At 39.5% G+C, this 24,401-nt stretch overlaps 1 protein-coding gene across 1 annotated transcript in view; it reads left to right on the top strand.

Moving 5' to 3' along the window:
* Nucleotides 1–1,614: 1,614 nt before the first annotated feature.
* Nucleotides 1,615–24,401, top strand: part of LOC121333326 (cytosolic phospholipase A2 epsilon-like) — a 32,614-nt gene continuing 9,827 nt past the window's right edge. Inside the window, exons 1-11 of the mRNA XM_041399572.1 lie at nucleotides 1,615–1,641; nucleotides 3,368–3,440; nucleotides 14,765–14,901; nucleotides 18,175–18,306; nucleotides 19,393–19,433; nucleotides 19,845–19,887; nucleotides 20,602–20,665; nucleotides 21,330–21,493; nucleotides 21,762–21,854; nucleotides 22,363–22,400; nucleotides 23,026–23,161. Of these exons, the coding sequence (XP_041255506.1) occupies nucleotides 1,615–1,641; nucleotides 3,368–3,440; nucleotides 14,765–14,901; nucleotides 18,175–18,306; nucleotides 19,393–19,433; nucleotides 19,845–19,887; nucleotides 20,602–20,665; nucleotides 21,330–21,493; nucleotides 21,762–21,854; nucleotides 22,363–22,400; nucleotides 23,026–23,161 (948 nt within the window). The remainder of the gene's footprint in view (nucleotides 1,642–3,367; nucleotides 3,441–14,764; nucleotides 14,902–18,174; nucleotides 18,307–19,392; nucleotides 19,434–19,844; nucleotides 19,888–20,601; nucleotides 20,666–21,329; nucleotides 21,494–21,761; nucleotides 21,855–22,362; nucleotides 22,401–23,025; nucleotides 23,162–24,401) is intronic.

Here is a 24,401-nt window from a genome sequence, read left to right as displayed (position 1 = left end):
TCTTACAATTTAAGTTTTATTTCTGATTATCCTATTCTGATTTGATTTGTAATAAATGAGACTGATTTCCTCAAGTTTAGTCTGTTTTGCCTTGATGATAATTGGTGAGTCATCTCTCCCTGCCCTTAACTCAATCCATTTGCCTTTCATTAAGTTTTTCCTCCCCTGTCCAGCTGAAAAGGATGGGGTGCATGATAAAGTGATATTGGTGGGGACCTGCTATCCAGCCAAGATCAAACCACCACAGCTTCTCAGTGTTGCTTGGTTGTGTTTTGTTGAGGGTTTGGAGTTTGTTTTTTTTTTTTGTTGTGGCTTTTTTTTTTTTTTGGTGTGCTTTTTTTTTTGTTTTTGTGTTGTTTTGTGTGTGTGTGTTTTTATGAATTTTTTGGGGGGTGGGGGGGGGTGTTGAGGGGAAGGGTTTACCTGAGGGGAAAACATATTTTTCCATAAACTGGGTATTAACAGGTGCTCCTGCCCTCTCATCATCTTCATGTTCTTCCTCTGGACTTGCTTCAACAGTGCTCCTTTCCAGTGCTGGGGCTCCAGAGCTGGGCACAGCACTGTAGATGAGGTCTCACAAGAGCAGAGCAGAGGGGCAGAATCCCCTCCTTCAACCTGTTGGCCACACTTCTTTTGAATCTTTTGCATCTCTTTAATTGAAAGGTTATTGAGGGTAGATTCCTAATCCTGAAATGGTTGCTTACTTAAGTACTTTTCATTCAGAGAAAAGTTGTAAGGTCAGAAATGACTCTATTGTGAATTTTCCTGGCTTGTGAGAGTGAAAAGGGAAGACAGGTTGTGGCTGCTCTGAGCGTATAGTATAATCTCCTGCAGTTCTGAAGAGGTGATTTCATATAAGATGTTTGGGCATATTAGCAGCTGGACCCATACAATGGCTATTAATCTGCTGCTGCACAATTTTCTGCCAGAAATTTGAAGACTTTGGTGTCATTTTCACATCACAATTGGATGACACTGCATTGTGTTTAAGATATCAAGATGTTAACCTTTAAGATGAGTCAATGTGTGCCTTGAACGTTTGTGGAAGTCTTCTGAAAGCAGGAAAATTTATATCCCACTAACAAATATGCAAATTAAATTGGGGAAACATCTACCAGTAAGCAATTTCAGGCCCTCTATCTCCAAGAAAAGAAAAATAAATATAATTTTGTTGAAGAAAAGGCCTTCTAAAGTCATTTCATTTATGATAATTTTGTTTGCTGATTGGGGCGCTGTGTGCCTACATGTAGCTGCTATTATCTTCTCTGGTTTGTTAATTGCTGAGGCTTCTAGAACATAGATATCCATGCATAAGTGCTGTGTGTTATCACCCCCTTATCTTGAATTGCTGATAACTCTTGGCACCTTGGTGTGTACAACCTTCCCCAAACACACACCCCTGGTATTTAGCTATCAAATAAACCCAGCAAACTCCCTCCCCTTTTCTTCTCATACTTTCCCTTCCATGCAATGAGGAAGGAGGGGCTTGGATATACCACTTGCTCCTCAGCAGGTGCCTCCTTAAATTTTGCAGAGGTAGTTTGTGAATCACAGCTATTGCCTCTGACAGTGAAGTGACAATCCATCTCTGACTTGTATGCAGCTGGGAGCAGGATGGGCTCATACTGGAGTGCTTGTGAGGTAAGGGTGTGAAAGCTGTAGGAACTAAAGATGGCCTGGGGTGTGTTTGTGGCTGGAATTCACAAGAGGACTTGTGAGCTTTTATTTCTAGTTTCATGCACATATTTATGTAAGGATGACTTATTCCTTTGCTGATATTAGTTGCCTTGTGGAAGCAGTCTTGGTAATGAAGTTCAGCCACAGTGGATGATTGACATGGAGGCTGGGAACCTTCTGAAGTGCCTCACAGGAGCGTTCTGTGAATTTGGGATGAATCCATGGTTTGACCCAAGCATTGTGAAAGCTGTGCTCTTTCACAATGCAGCATCTGCCAGCTGTGACTACAAACATATATGGTGTCCAGGTAGCTGTGCTAGCAGCCACCTGGTAGTGATGCACACAGGAAGGTCACTGCCTAAAACAAGTGATTAATAGTGATGGTCTTAGTTTCATATTTGTCCACGACTGATGCACAAAAAAATTCTTGATCTGTCTCAGAAGTTGGGGAGGGGTGTGTCTTTGTTTGTTTATTTGTTTGACAGAAGGTAAGTCATGGAGGGAAAGCCCTAAAACTGACTGTTGAGTTCCACAGAATGAACATACTCTGTCTCCTTTTCAGTTCTGAAATTAACCTTCAGTTTGCTGTGAACAAGTTATTTGATTATTCTGTGCCTTGCTTCCCGGTTGTGTAATGAAGATTATAAAGCTTCTCTCCATATACATGGATATGTGTTGAAATAAATGTGTATTGATGCTTGCCCATCTCAAATGGGGCATCCCCATGGCTTAAGAAATAACACGTGAATATCTAACCAATCAGGTCAAAGAAACACTAAGTATTTACAAATTAATATTTTAAAACAGAACCTGGCAATTGTCTTTGTGTGGAAAATATGAATAGAAAGTGAAGAAAGAGTCTGTCCTCTCTGCTCTTCCCCTTTCCCTTAACCACTGAGACAGCATCAAGAGTAAAAGTAGAGACTTCTTAGAGATAGGGGGGTGAGGGGAGTCTTTTTTCACCCAGAATGTAAACCCAGACAGATTACATTAAAACATGCCCTTCTCTTTTGGAGTCAGACATAAAAACACACCAAGGTCAGCTTATCATAATTTGAGAGTGGTGGGAGAATTTGTAATTTCTCACCTGGATCAAATTCCTATCTGGAAAAAAGGAGAGAAGTGACATAACACCCTTAAGGAATTTGGTGGAGTCATTTTGCTAGCAGAGAATGGGAGAGGAACTAGCTAATGCTTTCAGTGAAGCAATAGCTAAAGTTTCAGATACTAAAATCTGCAAGAATTTATAATTGTTTTGAGTCAGGTCTGTTATTTGCCTTTCCTTCTGCACTTGACATTTCAGCTAATGATCCTTCTGCAAATATCCAGCATCTGGTTTGAGTGAGGAAGTTTTGTTAACATCTCTTCCAAAGCTGTTTTTTTGCATCTACTTTTTTCATGTTGTGCTGCATTCTGCTGACGGTGCCTCACTCACCAAACAGTGCCACAAAAAATTATTTCTTCTGTCAATGATATATATATACACAGTGGAATATTCCCTCAAACTTTTTCCATTTTTTAAACTCTATATAGATGTGATTTTCACTTCCAAAATAGTGCAAGCAGTTCGTCTTCCAATTTTGCTGCATGGCTTTGAAAATTTCTACAGGAATTTGTGGGAGAGTGTGATTTATGAAGCATGAACAATTTAACGTTAATGTAGGTAATAAACTTTTTCATTTTTCTGCAGAGTGATGAATGCCCCTGCTGTTCATTCGTTGTGAAAATCATAAGAATGAAAAATCTGAGAAAGGCAGATCTGTGTGAGTATCGCAGTCTTTCTTTGCATTTTTTAGTAGTCTGTTCTGAAAGCAGAGAACATGTGCTTGCTACTGACATTGTAAGTGGTATCTGGGTATGAAGTGACACCATGCTTTCAAATACTGATGAATATTTGAATTTGCACTGTGCTTTGAATGCATTTTTATATAAACAATACATTTTGGTTTATAGCATGTTGCTATTATTAGTGGAAATAGCAAATGTCTATTGTGGTGTACTGTAAAGTACCTTAACTGCTAACAAGGTTCAGAGGCAGATTGATGAACAAATTCAGGTGTTAATTCTCAGTTGCAGTTTTTGAATTTCCTTTTGCTTTAAAGAAAATAAAAGGTAGAAGGAGCATTATATATCTTATTTTTAAACAACTTCTTTTTCTGTCAAAATTTTACTGAAATGTGTTTGAAGTGGACTTTCAGGATAAACAAGTACCTTTGAAATGTTTCTGAGGGCTTGGAATGAGTGAAAATGGAAGTGAAGAGAGAAAAATCTCAGCTGTTAGGTAGGAGAAAGAAAGCTCAATATCTCAAATATCTGACTCAGAAAGAACAAGTCAGGAACAAAATGGAAAGGAAGTGAATATTAACCTTTGTATATCAAATAAGACCAAGTGAACACAGCAAATATATTTGCCTCCAATTGAGATTCCTATTAAATTCTTGGTTTTCTGCCATTGTGTCTAGCACAGGGATATTGCCTTTTCTTGAAAACAGCAAATCTTTAGAAAAAAGTGAAAGGATGTTTCAATTCCTTGTCTGTCATTTTTATCTCAGCTGAACAGTTTTCTGGCATGCTACCACCCTAAGGGAATTTCTAAGCTGCCTTGACAGGCAATAGCATCAAGGCAACCACCTGCAGAGCTGACAACCAAATGTGTGCCTCTTAAAATCAGACATGTTTCTCTCTTTCTCAGCATTTTTTAGTGGCTGGAAATTATGATCTTTACATTTTTATGGACAACAGAACTTCCATAAATCCATAGCTATTTATCTTAGCTGCTTATCTTTTATTAGTCTTTATCCTGTATCTTCATTTTGAGCAGATGATTGATTACCTGACTTTAGGTTTGAAGCTATCACACTGGAGATTTGCTTGCAAAGCCAGATGTGGAAGAACGTGTTTTCTAGAAAGAGGCTGAAGAAGCAGTGCAAGGTGACAGGGTCTTAGAGGAGCTGCTTCATCCACTCCCCATTCCAGTTGCCTTTCTTTATTGTGTGCAAGAGAGCATCACATTTTGTTTACCCTCTGAGAATCAGGACCAAGTTACCAGTGTCACAGCAGAGAGTCAGTGAGTTTTTACCTCCCCTGTGCATGTACGCTCTCTCGGAGCAAATAATTTTGTTAGTAGAGCCATAACACATGGTGTGATACAGCACAAGAAATTAGACTGTTAAAAAGCATTACATTGAATAAGAAAACCAGCACGAGAGTGTAGTGCAATTCTTCATGTGGATCACATTTATTTGTTTAAATTACTATTTCTTTACAACTTAAAGTCGTTAAGAGAGAGAGAGATGAGGACAGAGAGTTGAAAGAAATAATTCCAGCTGCAAAGAGCCATTGGTGTTCTGTTGGACTCAGGATCTGGTTTTGGAAGACTGCCTGTCAAGCATGAGTACACTTTGCTTTCCTTCAGCTGTGGCACTGCACACGCAATGGGCCCTCTTTGTGCAGAGGGACTGCTACCCACAGTGTCCAGGTCTTGCACACGGACATATAACACAGGACTTATTTTTTTATTATGGGTTAGCTGTGGCAAACACCTATAATCGTGCTATTGACCTTTTCCCTGTGTATCAGACAAAAGGTTGTGTTTGTACATGGTGTAAGCATAACAAGAAAGATTAGGCTACTAATATGCGTGAAAGTCTGTTAGGAATAAGGCTTACTTATGAACCAGAAAGAATTGCTTGCCAATTGTGAAGGTTATCAGGTAACTATAATCTAAGTAGTATGTATCATGAAGACATAGCCATTGCAACTTCTAGGCATGTTTGAGTCTGGCTAAATTTTCCTAGTGAAAATTTAAAAGAATAGTGACACCAGACCAGTCCAAAGTCTTATTTGAGTTGAGAACATGTACCCAGAACTGGCTTATAATAAACGCTTTGGGGTAGGACAAACACTGAACCATGCTTTTCCCTGCCCCAGTCTCCCAAGAAGTCTGTGGTTCTTGAGGTCTGTGGCTGAGAGATCTGGTTTCTGAGTCAAGAGTAGGGTTTGCATTCAATTGTCATACCCCAAATTATTCGCTTCTGGAGGCCTTTAAGGGATCTTATTTTGCTGCTTGTCATCTCGCTTTGCTCTGGACAGGAACCCAGATACTAATTTTCAGTTTCACAGGAAAACACCATTCCCAGTTTCAGATGTTATTCTTTGGGGAGGTCTATATGGTTATATTGTTAACTAAATAGTTACAGACATTTCTTTTTTTCTCTTTGCCTTGCATGGGCAGCAGAAACACCTGCATGAGAAAACCTGGTCCTTTCCAGACTGGTGTGAAAAGGTCTTTTTTGCATATTAGATATGTCAGTTCTTACACCAAGACAACTGCCCCCTTGTATTTATCTCCAGAATTCCAGAATGCTAATTATTATATGACTGCCTCTATCTCTGGCTTTAAAACTGAGGCAGCTTTGTGGCTGTCATAAATCTTCACATCTAGTATTTCTGCAAAATCTGCCTGGAGGATGCAATTTCTTTGCAACTGTCCAACAGGGCTTACCTGTGGCACCAGCAAAACGGGGAGTCACTGACAGCATCAGGAGCAAAAGTAACAAGCTGAAGTGCCTGGGCACTCCATGTTCCTGTTTTCCAAAACCTTGTCCTCCAGAGAAGATTACTGGAAGAAAGCACAGTTTTTCTGTTCATGTCCCACAGTTATTTCACAGAAGCCATCTTTATTCCTGGCTCTGCATTTCCACCATTTAACCATGGCACAGTTACTTTCTGGAGAGACTTACCAGCCAAGTACCACTGCATTTCACCCCATCTGCTGCTCATAACAAGAGCTGGATGGGTCTTGTGTAGATTCCCCAGAGCAGGTCTTGTTTTCAGCGTGGCTGCCCAGACCTGCCTTGTTGTGTACAGTCCCACTGGAGCACACCCAGCACTCACTGATCCCAGAGGCTGCCACTGCAGTCACAGCAGGCCAGGGGCTGGCACAGCTGGCAAATCTGGTTTTGCATGGCCCTTCTCTCAGCAGCTGGGTTCACTGATCTTCCAGGAGATAAAATATCTTCTACAGTGCAAATATCTTCTACACTGCAAATTGACATCTATGGAAGAGAAACCTGTTTGCTTCATGGGCTACAAATGAAAGATAAACTTAACATTTTCCACATACATGTGTTTAACAGAATTATTCCATTCAGAAGACAAAAAAAGGCTTTAGAATTGGTGACACATCCTAATTAGTATTTCGAAAAGTCTAAGGCTGCAAAAAGTTTTTCCTGGAATAGTCTACAGCTACTTTTTTTTGTTTGTTTTCTTTAGTATGAAAAGATAATTTAAATCAGCATTCTCAATAGATAAAACTTTGGGCTCCTCTTTAGCTATAGTACTAAATCTGGGCCTTATTAAATCTGAGCCTGTTGCTATGTAATTTCATAGCAAGCTCATAATGCTACACTACCTATTGATTTTAGAAGTTGGAAGGAAGGAAGGAAGTAGTACCAATGTTTTTCCTTATATCACCTAAACCCTGTGTAAGACCATCAAAATAACAAAACCCCTTTCAATGCCATGTTCTCCAGAGGAAACTAGTGTGCATGGAAAAGACTGATTGAAGATGTGCTCACAACGTGCTGTGTATATTTCCTTTTACTTTACCTCTGACTGTAGCACTGGTGTGAGAGGTAGCAGCTGTCTTTGTGCAAAGAGGGCACTCATGCAATGTGGTCAGTGTCAACAGGCAGCTGCCTGGGCTGCCAGTGCTAATGGCACACTCACTTTAGGGTAAAATGATTTCCCATGGTCATTGATGTTTGCAATGATTAAGAGTAACCCTGGAATGTGGTCCTTTTAAAAAGAGTGTTAGTGTCTTTTCAGGGCACCTCATTTAGGTTCCTGACGTCACTGCCTCTTCAGAGAGGCAGCTTTTGCATCAATAGAGAGGAAAGCCTAAAAGAGCCCAAGAAAAATGCTTGGCAAGAAGAATCTGCACGAGGACAGAGAAGTCGTTATGTGGATAACTGCCAGGTTGCAACAAATCCTGTAAACAGGGATTTCCTAACTGGTTAAGAAACTGAAACAGGTATAAAAACAGCCAGTAATCACAAGATGATCCTCCCTGTGATGTCATATCCCAGAGCAGGGCTTTTTTACTGTAATCGTAAGCTGATTAGATCAAGTTCAAGAACTAATTGCATAACTACTGGGGTACCTGTTGAAATGGAGGCCTGATCTGGACTGATGTTTGTAATAAAGTCATAACCACAGTTAATAATAGGAGTAACAACTGAATGGATAATCTCAGTGATTATTACATTAATCAGTTTCATAGCTGCATTTCTTTCTGTTCCTTTCTATTCAGTCTTTTTTGGTTTCATCGACTCATGTGAACTGAGCCTGCTCATGCTCTTCCTCAGTTCATTGTTACCAAACACTTATATAAACCTAGTTTTCCTCAGGTTACCTGTTTTGTATTTTCTAATCTGGAAGGATTAATTCCTTTGTTTTCCTTTTTTTTTAAACTCTTTGATGGCCATGATGGAGTGTAGTGTATATTGTACTATATACAATTTTACTGTATTGTATTAATGGTAAATAGTGTGGAGACAAAAAGCTTTCTCTGTGCCTTGATAGCAGCATAAGCTGCCACTAAAAAGGACAATGCTATTTATAATCAAGGAGATCCTTACTTGCTCTGCACATCTCTTTACAGCTGTGGAAATAATTGCATGTCTTCTGCTAGGTATCAATGGGTTGTACGTAGGTGTACACGCATCTTCTTACAGCCGTGCTGGCTTCTGTGTGTTTCTGTGTGCAAGAACAGAAAGCTGTTCTGGTGGTCAAAGGTACTGTGTGCTTCATGGCTTCCCTTCGATTCTTGGTATTGTCTTAAAGCAGAAGAGCTCTCAAAACCATAGTTCCTCATTTCTAAAGCCAGGGCTTCAGCAAGGACACCAGGAGCCTCATAAAGGCATTAGGAAGTTGAACTGATTTACTGATTGAGAGATTTGTGAAAGTAAAGAACCTTAGGTAAATGGTATGCTCGTCTCTGTCTCAAAAGGAAAGGCGAGATCAGCTACTGTGCTCTAATACCATACCAGTGCAGGTGGCATTGCATCTCCTGTCCTTCCTTGAACTGGTATGAACTGTAAGGACTGTGATGGTACTATGTTGTCCTAGTAGGCTTCATTATCATCTTGTTTACTGGGGGCTTCTAGTTAGCAAGTCTAGAAACAGCTTCTAGAAACAGCTTTCAAAATATTTTAAAATATTTTAAAATATCAAAACCTGCTTTAAAACAGGTTTGAAAAGGGTGGAGGCAATGGAAATGAACAGGGGAGAAGCTTGGGTGGAGACGAGAGGCTGGAATGAGTAGGTGGTGATCGCAGCAATGTAGAACCACACGATGCTTTGAGAGGACATAGGTCCATGTGGTGATTCAAGATCCTTCATTCTTCCTCTGCCATTTGGCTTTCAGAGTTAAAAGGCAGTGGCAGACTCTCCTCAGGAAGTACCTTTCTAGTTTGCACTCAGAAAACAGATAATTATGAAGAAGTGTGTTCTTTGATTTCTGAATAGGATTTCTGTTTACACATTTCCTTGGGCTGAGCTGAGTAACGCCTTCTCACCATTTAAGAAAATGAGCTAAGCATTGCCTTTTCCCATGCTTATAGTCTCCCACACTTTGAAATTATTGTACCTTAGAATTTTTGATCATCCTTGATAAGGACCATATTTTACTCTATATCCTGCTTACTGTTGCACAATTGTGTGTTGTGTTTATGATCAAAGTATACTTAGCTTGACACTAAACATTAACCACAAATTGAATATCAATAAACCTGTGTTGACAGTACTATTATTTGCTATTTGGACATTCAAATAATTCATAAATAACAGATATTGATAATTCAATTATTCAGTTATTATAACTATTGGTAATTAATCAATAGAGAAGATTGATAACAAATGTTTACTCATTATAATAACTGCTTCAGGATTTTTTGAGGTATTTTTTTGATGTGCTGTTGTGGTTTAGAAATGGTACTTCCCAATTTAGTGGTCTCACTAAGACTCTCCCAAGTGCCACTTACTTCTCCTGCTGGGTGGGCTGGAGAGGAGACTTGGAGTTAAAAAATGGTAAAAATTATGGGTTGAGATAAGAACAATTTACTGGAAACAGCAATGAGATAAGAAAGGAAGCAGTAACAGCAACAATATTAATGAAGAGACTCCCTTCATCTCCAGGGACACGGGGCAAAGGTACAGCTTCTCATGTTTGGTATTTTGTTATGAAAAATATATTTAAATACATTTTTGTTCATTGAATCCCAATACATTTTTTCCACCTCAGTACCTGTCTTGGTTGTTCGGGTTTCAACAAAAACAGCAGCATCTGCAGTTCATCCAGTTATGCATTATGCAGTGTGACTGATATCTGTCATTAGGGATTCGTTCTTTCTCTGCCCTTTGAGCAGAGACATGTTTTGTTTTATGCATCTGTCTGTCTTACCAATGGACATAGATGAATGCCACTGGGGTGATTGGTACAATAAAAGCACAATGCAATAAGGCCTATGGTATGTCTTGGTCACTGTGGAGGCTTTGAACACCTGGAGTACTGCCAGGGAAATCCCTGCCCATAGGCAAGATTCTCAGGTTGAGGTCCTTCATCAGTGATGCTCTCTGGAGCTTTGGGCAACATTTTTGCTGAATGGAGGATACTGATTACCTTGTAGATAAGGACCAAGAACCCAGATGTAATTTGCTTATTATGTGGCAGGCCAATGTAAAGTAGAGAGGCTAGATTTGAGTGGCTGTATAGTTTGCACTGCTGAGAAGATACATGAGAATATCGCCCTGGGACAATGGCTCCTCTTTTGGGCACCTCAGCAGGAGACAATAAAGTAGTGCTGCAGTAAGTAGCCAGTGAGGGTTAAAAAAAATATTTACTCCCAAATTTTGGTGCTATTGTTTGCATCGTATTCTGCAGTTAAATCAACAATAGTTCTGAATATTTTCCTGACAAAGGTGCTCATCTTTTCTTACTTGTTTAGGACCAATCTTGACCAAGAATGCCTTGTCAGAGGCATTTCTGAGTCAAAATAATTATGCTTAAGGAAACAACAAGTTTTATCTAAGCTTTTAAAACAATTTTGTTTCTGTTCCCTTATTGGGTGAACAGTTTCTGAAGAAAGAAAATTTGTGAGTGTTGATTTGGTGGTTCAGCTCTTTCTGGTATTGATTTTGTTCCCACTCCTGTTTTCTTTGAATTCCAAAGCATTTGTGTGTACTGCTTGCAGCCTGTTTCCTAATCTGTTTCTATGATGTTTACTTCTGCTAATGGTTTCTTTAGATGCTCTAACTACCCTCTGTATCTGCATCAACAGTATTGATGTCTGACCAAGACTTAGTTTTGGCTGGTTTATTTTTAAAAGGAAATGAAATAACCTTCTTAAAGATCTTAGCTAGCGATAGAGCTGAGATTGCACCACATTATCACCCCAAGATGGTCAAAGAAAATCGGACTGTTTGATAATACCTCTTTTCCAAAAATATACAACATTTTGGGTCTTACTGGCTGATTATGTGAGGGTGGGAACAGTGAAAGAGTGGCAATGCTTTTAAAAAGTCTCAAAAGGGTATGCCTACGGAAATGCATGATTTGTAGTTAAGCTGTGCATAGGCTTCTCTGCATTACATGGTGTTGCTTTTTGTGTTGTTTCATTTTGATGATTGTATTGTGATGGTGCCTGGAGACTTTATGTATGGATTTAGGCCTTGTTCCACAGACACTGTACCTAACTCTTCCAAGGAACTTACAGTCTTATTTCATATGTGTCAAAGAAGGAGATTTGGAGTGGTTTTGGAGACAGCACCCAGCTATCTGGTAATTGATCCCTTGGGCTGGTGTACCATCTAAAGTTGTCCTATCACTTCTTTCCCTGATAGCCAACCCTGGCAGGGAAATGGCTTAGTTGTTTTCCGTGGACTATAATTGGCATGACATGATTATCCTGTTTTCTGCCTTCCAGCATAAACATGGAAATTATATGGCAGCACTTCCATATTACACCTTACAGGTTCACCTCAGCTGGTCCTCATCTCTTGAAGCAGGATGAAATTTAGCTTGTCTGTCACTGTTTCATACATTTCTGAATACTAGAACAGTCTGAAGTGAGTTACCTAAAAAATTTATAAAATCTCTCTTGCTAGAGCTAATCCTCTAAGAGCTGGAGCAGTCTTCTAATTTTTGCCTCCATTCACACAGAGACACAGATCATTATCCTCTTTGTATCAATCATTTGGACATTACAGAACTGATTATTTTTGTTGTTGTTTAATTAGCAAACTCGAATCTTACAGTTCTTTCTCATATGCCAGGCTGCCTAAGTCAATCCTCTTCAATTTGGGTATGTTTCATAGCTGGTAAGAGTTAAAGCATTTTATGGTGGAGGGAGGAAAAGAGTGGAAGAGGATACAACATGGAAGACACTGAGTGAGCATCCACATGTTCCTCTCCAGAGCTAAAAGTGTGTGTAAAAACATCTCAGTGCTAAATCTCATCATCTGCACTGACATTTAACATTGTGTATTTGGGATCTGGTCCAAAATGTAATTAAATTTGTGTTGTTTATGTAAGTTGCCAGATGCATCCTGCAACCTTTTAGTTCTGGGGTATAATTTGTTATTCTTCGTGCAGTGTCCTGCCTTTAATTGCTTGTTTTCAGAGTCAAATATCTTTGTCTCTATCTATATTCTTTTCTTAGGCTGTGTTGAGACTGAGATCTCATTGGTTGCTAACCTAGTTGGTGTTAAATGTGGATCATCAGATTGTGGGACTCTGGTTTTGCTCTTATTAAGGGTGAGCAGCCTTGCTAAAGACTGGGCTAACCTCTCAGGCTGGTATAGGTCTATTGTGTTCAGAGAGGATGAAGAACTGAAGCTACCACAGCTCTATCTAGATAAGAGTGTAAGTCACAAGTTTAGCACTTTGAAAATAATGAATGCCTTTCTTCTAAACCACGAGTCAGAGCTCATGTGTACATCAAAGAGATATCCCAGATCATAAATGAACAAATTCTCTAAAACAAACATACATCATTAGTGCATAACTTGCAGTTGCTGAAGATACAGCCTGCTCCTCTGGTACCACTAACTATGCAAAGTTCTTTTTCAAATGTTAAAAATCAAGGAAAGAGTTTTTGAAAATAGCATGTGGGAGACAGCTAAACAAATAGTTTCATTACCAATTAAATTGTTATCAACAGAGGTATTGCATATGTTCTGCATTTTAAAATTACAAATGCAGATGTCTCTTATTATTGCGTGTAATGTCAGGATATTTTTTAACATTATTGCAAAGTTAAAGTAATTTCTTACCTACTAAGGGCAGTAAGGGTGAAACAATCAAGTGCATGCTGAAAAACTGGAAGATGTTTCATGTTCAGACAGTATCAGAAGACTTGAAAGATAAATCATACATACCCTGATTGCATAAGTTGCTTTAAGCAACACCTAGTCATTGCAGCATGGCTTACCCCACAAGTTTAAAGAAAATGTGGAAGGAGAACCAAGAGACTGGTAGAGAAAGAATAATATAATTATTGATCAGACTCTCTTCCTGGGTCACACCCAAGCAGATTACAAAAGTGGAAAGGATAGTTATCGCTGTGTTATTGGTGGGGAAATGCAGATGGAGAAGCAAGAGATATTTAAATGAAACCAATTGCCCTGAGTGACTTAGCGGTCTGTGACAGAGCTGGGAATAGAACCAACCTGTAATGAGACCTTTTCCACCTGGTTATCCAATTGGTCATGCTGTCTTACAGCATGTATGTATGTATGTATGTATGTACAGTACCAAACTGCTTACTATTATACCCAAATCTGACCTGTACTGTGAACACTCAAGTTTTTAGAGCTGGAGACATTGGAGACAGCTGTAGTCACTCAGCAGACAAAAGAAATATCCATTCCCTAGAAAGGACATCAGATTTGCTCAAAATGGGAGGGCTGGAAAGGGTAGATGACAGTGTAGAGAGACAGAGCCCCAGCATTCTTCACTACATTGTCAGGGTCAGGGTCTCAGCTCATTACCACAGGTTCACGAGGCATTACTCATTTACAGTCTTAGGAGCAAATGCCCTGCATTGCTCCCTGTGAAAAAAATCAATGATCTCCTTATCCTCTTATCTCCAGAGAGATTCCTAACCACCACCAAATTCTCCACATATATCAGACTGACACACAAAGGGAACATTAGTTGCACAGATATCCGAGTACCCAACTTGCCTCTCACCTGGCAACCCACAGGACACAATTCACCCACACCATGTGGCAGAGCCCAGCACACAGAGCAGCCTGGTCTAGCGGGAGGTTCCCCTGCCCACAACAGGGGGTTGGAACTAGGTGGTCTTTAAGATCCCTTCCAACCCAGACCCTTCTACGATTCTGTGATAGCTGTGCCCACCCAGACAGGTCTGGAGACAAAACAAACCCAAAGCAACTGCTGTGTATTAAGATTTAATGCCATACTTGTAGCTCACTGTGCAACCTTCTATGTCATTACCACCTTTCTCAGAAATTAGGATTTTCTTCTCTATCAGGGCTCAGAGTTTAAATCCCAATAAAATAAAAGTGCACTGCTATTTTTGCATATTGTTTTTCATGGTGAAGGTATGTGATCACAAGTTGGGTGAGACAGGCAGCTCATTACATGGACTGGATTACAGATATGTGGGGACCGCACGCCAGATGGGGAAGGTGGTTTAAAAAGTATTTTACTCATGAAAAAGGTTCTCTTAAAATTTTTCTTCTCCATCACAGAAATCTCTTGATTTGCAACCAACAGGGCAGGTACTGATAATGGGTTTGTTAAGTCGAACTAACTCTGTGTACTCTTTTCTTGCCAATTGTCTTTATTGCAGCAGTTTATTTGAATCTCCATTCATGACCTGAGCTCCCACTTGCAGGAGGTAACAAATAGTAGTGAATGGTTTTGAATAAAGACCTGTCAGAATAATTATTGAAACACCTCCTTTTTGCAATTTTCTGTATTCATGCAGTGCTATAAGGCTATGCTTTAAGATATTTGTAGTAATTTGTTAGTTACAACATATCTTTTCAAATCCAGTTAGCCAAACCGATTGCTACATAAGCCTGTCCTTGCCCACTGCTTCCCCGGAGACTGTTCGGACCAAAACCATTAGGAACTGCAAAGATCCAGTGTGGAATGAAACATTTTGCTTCAGGATCCAGAGCCAAGTAAAGGTAATATGCAGAGTGCATTTGTTCTTCTTTGGGGCCAGAGGTATCATGGTGTGATCAATAGGTAGGGCAAAACAAAACTATAAATAAATATGTGTGAAGGACTACAAGGATACTGGTAAGGGGATTTGGAATAAAATGTAGCAGCAAAATTAAATTTAATTTTCTGATATGTAAAAATTGACCAAGATATTTCATAACCATTCCTATAGTGTTCTGTCACTTTTCACTTTTTCCTTTCCTTTTTTGATCATGGCTTTTCAGTAATAAATGTGAAAATTTCAGAGTAAATTCAATAGTGTAAAAGATATGTATGAGCTAGGTAGTGAAGCCATCACAGGGCTGTACTTTTTTATTATTCCTTTGTAATGACCAGAAATAAAAAAAAAGGTCACAAAGCAACAGTTGAAGTTTGCAAAAGAGAACTTGATGAACTTTTATCATGATGATAAATGTTAAAGCTTAAGAAGATTTGCAAGTCCCACTATCCTTTTCCTCCAAAAGACAGCATCAACATCAGGGTCTAGGAGTCCACAAAGATCATTGGTAGGCTAAGTAAACCAAGCTTACTTCACACCAGGGGCAATCAATCTCTGCTTTACAGCTTGCATTGTTCATTTCCTAGTGCTGGTGCCCAATTAGGACTCTCAAAGAGGGAAATCAGCAGGCCAGTCCCCTGGCTCTCTCAAGAATTCCTAAACTCCTCCAAAAGAGCATTTGGAATAGCTCAATGTGTTCCTACACCACAGGGTCTCCAGCGAACAATCCCTCTTGCCTTTGACTGCAGAAGTGGCCCGTGATACATATTCTCAGGCTTTCTTCCACAGTTAGGTGGTACTGGCCCTGTTTGGTAGCTTTCAGCTTTCACATCTGCCCATTTGTGGCCTACAGTGCTTTTCCTACAAACCTAAAAAAAATTCCAACTTCTTTCAAAATGCTAGTGAGGTGCAACTTCATGAAGCCCTGAAGGTTTAACAGAGAGGTGAAAGGCAAAGGACAAACATTGCAGCATGGGAACAGACACCCACTGATCTGCAACTCTTGCACACTAGCACCTGCTCTTCCTGAAAGATTTTTCAAAACTGCAATACCACATAGAAGAGCTAAAAAAAATATCTTGGCCATGGAAGCTGCTTGAACTAGTTCTTCAGGAGTAGTGCTTGGGAAGACCTTATGTTTACTTTCAGTAAAGTTGCAGCAGGAGACAAGACATGTGGCATTAGCTGGAGTAGTTTTCAGCATGTGGCAAGAGCAGCATGGTGGTGGTGGCTGTGGCTTGAGTGTAGGCTGCAAAAACATATCCTAGGGATCTGGGACAACCAAAGCTCAGCAGTTAAGATAAGACTCTTGCAGGTTTCTCTGTACATGCTGTAATTCCTGTGCTCATTACCCTCTGAGCAGAACCAGAGTTTGCTTATCTGGTTATTTTCTTCTTTCCTGTCATGTGTTTTGCTGAGGTATTAATCTTCCCAAATTATGGTAGCCAAGCTCAGGAAAATCATATAATACACTGTCACTGTGGAAGAAAAGTGACAGGGCATGTTTGTGCTTGTTTTTCCCAGGAACAGCAGTGTTTACTGACAGGCATTTGTTTTGATGAGTGTCTGACAAACAGTTGTCTAAAGGGTTTCCCCTGCTTGTGCTGTAAGCACAATTCCCACAGCTCCAGGAGGGTGAGCCTTCCCAGAGCTGGTGGCACACAGCCCTGCCAAAGGCTGTCTCTGCTCGTTACCTGGCTCCTAGTGATGCTGCCCTCATATTCTCTGTCAGGAGTGTTAGAAACAGTGAACTGCCCAGACACCTCTGGCTGCTTCCCATACAGCATGCCAGGGGCACAGCCAGAGATCTCCCTTGACCAGCCAGCACCCTGTGCATGCCTCTCATGGCCAGCTGGGACTGCGAATCAATGGGTCACTCAGAAAACAAGTCAGTCATTTAAGCCAGATAAGGATATCCTATTGCAGTATCACAGCTAGGAAAACTCATCTGCTCTTCAGTTGCAAGCCTGCCTTCTATTAACTGCACACTATTGCTTTTCAGCATATCATCTCCATCACCTTCCATAATCCTTTACAGGCTATTTATGGCTGGCCTACAAACCAAGGTGCTGTGGCTGCTTGTGTCTGCCCCTTGACAGGATGTTTCTATTTGCAAGTGTCATGGACAGGGCTGACCACAATGTAATGCTTTTACATAGGTGGCCTTAAAGGTCAGCAGCATTTCTGTCTTCTGGCAGTAAATTGCAAACTCAAGGTTATTTGCCGTCTCTGCCTTGGTAGTTTCTTGCAGGATGATAGATGTCAAAATTAAATGGTTGGATTCTGGAGTGGCTTCCTTTCAGTGTATTTGTCTAGTCAGTCACTTATCACATTTAGGTATGGGTCTTTCTGAGATACACTATGAACTTCTAAGACAACAATGTTCATGTGCTCACTCTCTTTTATCCATGTGTTTGTGTGTGAGACCATAAGCCTAACTGTGTACTTTTAATAAGCAACAAGCCTCTTAGCAAGTTTCAGTTAAATCTGATGCATAAGTAAGAATGTGAGATAAGCGCTCCCTGTAATTTACATGAAAATGAGCTGCTGAATATATTGAGGGAGGCCTGAATTATTGCCCCACTGAGTTAAGGTTCACTTGCTCAGCACTCTGGGAGGCATCTCTGAGCCAGCACATGTCGAGCTACTAATCAGGCACAGGAGGGGCTGTTACCATCTCCTCTCCATCCAAACAGGATGGTGAGAGAGGAGGGAGAGGAGGAGATTTATACAGTGGTATTTGTGCAATTTAACAGAAGCATATTGCCTTCTGTAGATTCCATGGTCATTATCTGCATGTGATCTGTTTAACAATTTACAGGATAAAATTATGCAACCACGAAGTAATAATATGGTACATCTTTAATATCTTTTAATTGCTGCTTATATCCAAGGATTTTCATTCTACCAATAACAACAAAGTCCTGACAACTAGCTGGTTTCCTACAATTCAGGAAAAAGTGGTGACCTCAAACCAAATTGGAGGCTAAATATGGTTTTCAATATTCAGTGATTCTACTAGCTTTTGTCATTTAAATTACTCTGCAGGAAAACTAAACAACAAACTCAACTCTGTGGTAGGTTCAGAATATCTTTCTTCATCTCTGTGTGGATGCAAAGGTTCTGCATGCTTTCCCACTTCTCCTCATGCTTTCTTTGTTTTCCTTAACATGCTGAGCACATCATTTTATGTGTAAGGTCTCAGCATGGTATCCTAATTACGAACCTCTGTTCACAGAATATTCTTGAGATGAAAGTCTATGATGAAAATACAGTCACTAAAGATGACCTCCTTTTCACTGTTCTCTTTGATGTTGCTAAAATCCAGCTTGGAGAAACAGTTCACTTGACATTTCAACTAAATCCAAAGGTGAGTGATAAAACTGCCCTAGTCACAGGAAGAAAATACATTGTTTTTATATTACCTCATAAATAAGTTCTCGTAAAGCAATTGTAGGTAGGAAAGTTTGTTTCCTCTTGGTATGCTGGTATGTGCTTCATATACCCTGTGAAGAACCTTCCAAACCTCAATCAGCAAAGTGGACAGGGGCATGACCCTGAAGGCTTTTGCTAGCTCATCAAATCACTTAGAAGGTATTTTTTCTGACACCAGAGTTGCCTTTTTTCCTCTTTTTTGACTCTATTGCTCAAATAGGTTTTGTTGGAAATACAAAACTTCATCAGCATTGCACAAAGTTTCTTTGTTAGAATTTCTTTTCCTGGCACAAGCACTTGTGAACTGGCACAAATGTTGCAGTGTCCCTTAAAAACTGATTCCTTGCCCTGTTATTCTTTTGAATACATGTCAAAATAATCCAAAGATCCATACTGAGGTGCTAAAACCAGCTGATGGCCAGTTGCTCAAACTATTTCATTGTTTCAGAGTGCCTGAACACTTACATGATGACTTCAACATGGGATGTGGGTATTCAATTTAGATACTTCTATAGATTTGCCATTTCACTGACTTTTCTTATACAGCACATATGGGTATTCAGCTGCACAGTGATTTTGGCAGGCATTTTGCCTTAACTTCTCTGGGCACTGGTCACTGTGTTGTCCGTGTTATAAGAGTCCTTTTGATCAGAAGAATTGAGAATGCCCTCTTCTATTCAGCAGTATCCCTCTTCAGATAACATTACCCAGTAAAAAGCCAAGGCTTTGGACAGTTTTAAGCCAACACTTACTGCTGCAGGACTGCCTGCCCTTCTACTCTGCCTCACCACCAAACACAACAGGGCAGTTTGGCCTGAGGACTGGTGGTTAACAAAGGAGGGAGAACACTTTCAAAATCACTCTAACTCAAATGTTTTAACTCCTTACACTATACCCTGGAGCAGGAAGGAAATTTGATTTGATTGAAGAACTCTTTCAGGAGCCAGAATAATAATAGACAACTGTAGCTAATGAGAAAGAAAATTAATTCAGATGCTTATAATAAATTAATTTTTTACAGACGCAGGAGATGCTAGAAGTTGAGTTTACATCGGAGAGCATGTAAGTAACACCCACAAGGAAGTGCCCCTTTGCAAGCAGTCAAACATATGCTAGCATTTAGTATAATAAAGTTTAAAATACTCAGCATGGCTGCTGTTGAAGTTAGTTGCATATTGGCTAAAACTCAGTATTCCTTATCTACCAAGAATCATCCTAGTTATTAATTTAACCTATTGTTTGCTGAATGAGGGAGAATAGTAAGAATTGCCGTCATCACACTTATTACAAGTATTCTTTACCATTATGACTTTAAAAAAAGGAAAAACACCTTTCAGATGTGTCCCTAAATTAAAAATCAGTGACATGTTTGAGACCATGCTGGACAAGACAAACTTCAAGGAAGTTATTGATGTTCATATAAGGATGTATTGAGGCGATACTACTTCTGATTACATTTTTTTTCTCTTTCAGTCCAGTCCCTCCTGAAAAGCTTGTGACTAATGGCGTATTAGTGGTAATTTTAAACTATTGCTCTTCTGTCTTTGTTTTCATGATAGTGATAGGCATGGTGAATCTGGCAGGTGTCCCAACACCTCACTGCAGGCAAGGCTGAAAGGGAGGGAGGTGAGGCTCAGGGGTAGACATCCTGCTGCGATGCTCCCTGTGGGAGGATGTGTTAGGAGAGAATGTGCACACTCATTTGGGATACCCAGAGACCTGTTCACCACCACAGGCTGATATCAAACCTAGTGACAAAGCCTGAAGTGGTCTTTCATTGACTCACTGCTGCTCTGTCATTCCTTTGGGGAGCTACTTTTGTGACTCCCTCAGTGCCATCCTGTTCTCCCCACTTCCACAGGATGATATGGAAATTGCTTTCTCTAAGTAATGAGGAGGTAACACTTGACTGTCCAGCTTCACCAAAGCAGGGAAGCAAGGACATCCCTGTGATTTGGCACACCCAACAGTTTACCCTCTGGAGGTCTCAGCACACTCCCATTTGCCCCCCTGTTACTTCCATTCTCTTCCCAGTCCTGTCCAAAACCACCACAACAATTTTTCTTTCAGTTGAAACCTGTCACATTTTCTCCTATCAGCCTAACAAACAGAGGGTGCATTGTTTTCCAGACCCCAGGGATTCAGGTGACCAAAGACAGATAGCAATGAAGGGACTTTGATTTGGCATGTTTTATATATCTTAACCTCTCATTTTTCATCCCTGCTACAGTCTCGTGAAATTTCCTGCTTGGAAGTCCTGGTGGACAACAGATGGACAAAAAAAGAACCTTCAGGTTAGACTTCAAACTAGAAGCAAAACCCCCTTACTTTATGGTTAACTGAGTTTTCTTGGTTGCTTGTTTGCTTTGGGGTTTTGTTGCTTGTTTGCTTTTGGTTTGATGGTTTTTAAGAAATATTTTTGTTTTAGTTTGTTTAGCTTGTTTTGATTTTTTTGTTTGGATTTTTTGTCTGTGTGTTGTTTGTTTTGTTTTGTCATTTTCCTACTTTTTTCTTACAATTAAAGCACAGGAGCTGGATAGTTAGGAGTGTACATGCAGGTTCACAGATCAAACAGTTATAGTCTGTGCTAACTAGCTATAAAAACTGGGCTTTGAATTTAAAGGAATGAATTTTATAAATGCTGTAAAGTAGAAGAAAATACATATTTCTATTTCAACTTAGGTTTTGTCCAATTTGCCTGTATGTCTGAGTTTTTAAAACATCTACTGCAGCTGTATAAGATTTTTAGTGTTTTGTGCTTTGTTTTTGATTTGCTTCTTTACTTTTCTTCTCCTATTTCTTGTACTGTTCCCTTGCTGGATAAGTAGCATTTGGAAGCTTTTAAGCATTGTTAAAGGATTTATATATAAACTTCTGAAAGACCATTTAATGTTCCATCTCTAGGATCATAGTCATTAACTTCTCTGTATATTTTTCATGTTTGGATTTTTTTTTCAGAAAAAGACTTCTTGTTTTCAGTGAAGGGATCATATGAGAAGAGCCAGATCCTGTCGCTGGGCTCTTTCTGGCATCCTCTGAAGCCCCTGAACTTCCATTACACCAAGTACAGATTGTCCGAGCTGTGCATGGCTCTAGCAGAGAAGAAACCTCATTTCTGTTCGGTATGTGATCACTAGCTGGAGTAAGCACAGTAAACTCATGGTTTTCTACACTTGACTGAGGAAAATGACAAGAGTTTGTATTTTCAATAAAGAGCTGTCTTTCATGAACTTCAGCTCTGAAACAGCATTGTAACCCCTAAGCCATACAAATATTAGAGGCCAACTTGATAACTGCTGGACAGGGACCCCATTTGAAAAAAGTACATTGGAGACAGTGTTTTTGTATGGTTTATACATTAAATATTTCTCTACATTATTATTTTTTCAGAGTACTTCAGGTGAAGACAAAAAAGACTGCCATGCATCCCTTGCTATTCCTCTGGATTCACTTCCATTCAGTGAGAAAGTGGCAGTAGCAAAGGTGATTGATACCAACTAAGAATAAATGTCAAGCTATAGACCAAAGATCAATGGGCATGAGTTAATTAGATCAGTGTGAAGTAGGGGTTTAGATATATAACTGTTAGTGCCCTTATCTTCCTAACAATTCCTAACACCATGGACCTGTACATTTTCATATGAACCTAGCAGAACAAAAAAATCACAGCCAAACATATGACAAAGGGATTTCTGTGACCACCTCAGGGACTAAAGCAGATCAGAGCAAATGCATATGATGAGGCAGGATGGAGTACACTGGCAGAGCTGTGTTGGGTTTTACTGTATATTGCTCTCTGTATCTTTAGTATAAAACAAGATAAAGAAAATAAAGTGGACTTGGAGGAGTTTTAAGACTTTGATGGATTTTCTGATGATTATGGCTTTGTGGCTCAATGTGACTTTTAGAAAAAGAGAAGGGCTTCAGAGCTGATAGTAAAGAAAGAATGTAAGATGATCTCCAGTGTTTATATTGTGGGTTTTTTTCCTAGGATGAGACCATCAACTTACATGTGAAGTCAAATGACTGGTAAGAAATTCTGTCCTAGGGTTTTGTGGTCGTGGAAAAAAAAATGCTTTTTTGCCTTCTAGCCTATTTCTGTAACTAAGGGAGAAAGTATTTAGTCAATGATTATATTTACCTCTTCACCTATGTTCATTATCCATGTCCAGAAGGCGGTTAACTGTGCTAGGTGAAATTTCCTGTTATACTGCTAGACAGAAGTTCAGTTTAGATGGGGAGAATAATGTTTTCTGGTTGCAACATATGTAGAGCTATGTATTAAGAAAAAGACATCTTTCCTTACTTGTAAAAAATACAGAGTATTTATATTTATAAAATCTGGCAGTCCTGAGGCACGAAATCCTAAATATTCCACTGTTTATAGTATCCATATATGGATTGCAGTATTTATGTTGGACACTTCCTGAAAAACAGTGTAGTAATAAAGAATATTTCTTTCTGTAAGATTTTGCTACTTTGCTGTTCATCAGCCTTTTCTCTACCTTATCTATACCATCTCTGATGTGCTTTTGTGGGGCCACAGCACCAGCTTTTCTAGGCCTCATAATAATGTAGCAACTTGTAAGCAAGCATCCAGATATTAATTTTAAGTGATTGTGCACACCCTGTTTAACCATGGACTTTGTTTGAGGTCCAGAAACTTAGATGTTCGCTTGGAGTTTGATCTATGTACAGAGGAGAAAAATTTCCTACCGAAAAGGAAGAAGTTTGTGGCTTCTGCTCTGAAAAAAGCACTACATTTAGAGCAAGACCTAGAAGATCACGAGGTATGGGGAGCACTACAGGGCCTGTAACATGCTGTGTAACAGGAATATGTTATTCTCATAGCCTTTTGCATATTGTTCCTAAACTAGCCCTGATACATTCACTACACCATGTAAAGCATTGAGGAATGCTTTTCTACATTTTCTATTTTAGATGAAGAGCCAGTATCAAACCCTCTCAATACACATTTTCCCTGAAAACATAATGCCATAAATCAGAATTTTTTTTCTCTATTTCTTTTTCATCTGTGCATTATGGACCTGAATAGTCTGACTGTTTTAGCTGATCATTTAGTCACCAAGACTAAATACCTCATAAGGTATTTTATCAGATTTTTGGAGGGAGACAATCTAACAGTTAAAGTGATGCATAATACCGGCTGATGGGAAGGCGTCTTATTTTAGACTCTCTCCTCTGGTGCTCATAATTTCAGCTGTAGTTCCTCAAATAGAATAAAGACATTCAGCATTTTTTCTCTAATCTGCTTGTCTGAGCTAGGGTTTCTATTTGTTAATGTCCATGCTAGCATGGGGATGGTTGGTGCTTTAGGGAAGGAGCATGGTCGGTGATCAGGAACTTGAGAAATGAAGAACCAACTTGAGAGCTGGTTAATTTTTTTCACCTGTGTTTTCTCCTTTGTCCAGGACAGGTGGACCAAAGGCATATTAGGTTATATATGACAGCATGGTTATAAATTAAGCCCCTGCTCACAAACTGATCATATTACTACATTGTTTCTCATTGGCTCAATAGTTTCAATCAAAAAACCCCAGAAGTTTCTTAAGTATAAGAATTTTTAGGAGAAGTACTTCCAACTATTATTTTCAGATTTTCCAGCAAGGGAATATTTCCTTATAGTCAGGTAATCCAGATTGGAATACTTTGTTTGGCCTGAAGTGTTTGATTTGAATCAGGAAACTGTTGAGTATTTCTTTGATGCAATTGCTTGGAAATGTGTGCAGAAAATGTCAATGGGCTCCTCTTCTCTCAGTGGGTTTCTTAGAGAAATTTGTCTTCCTGTAACACAATTTAGATTTCCATACAATTAGGCTTCATCACTGCAATTATATATTCTAGGTACTTTGTAGGAAATGTAATCTAGCCAATATGCTTGACTTACAGAGAGGCTGAGCTCTGCTCATTATCAAAATAGACCTCTCAAGAGAAGATGCTTTGCTAAGGAAAATGCAGTCTAATATTGAAATTCCTTGAAATAATAAGTTTTGGTAAGCTAGCATGTAA

Source organism: Onychostruthus taczanowskii, unplaced genomic scaffold, assembly GCF_017590055.1.
Source record: "Onychostruthus taczanowskii isolate IOZ18803 unplaced genomic scaffold, ASM1759005v1 scaffold1, whole genome shotgun sequence".
NCBI lineage: Eukaryota > Metazoa > Chordata > Aves > Passeriformes > Passeridae > Onychostruthus > Onychostruthus taczanowskii.
The sequence above is the reverse complement of the archived record's forward strand: the minus strand, read 5'-3'. Positions and strand labels throughout refer to the sequence as shown.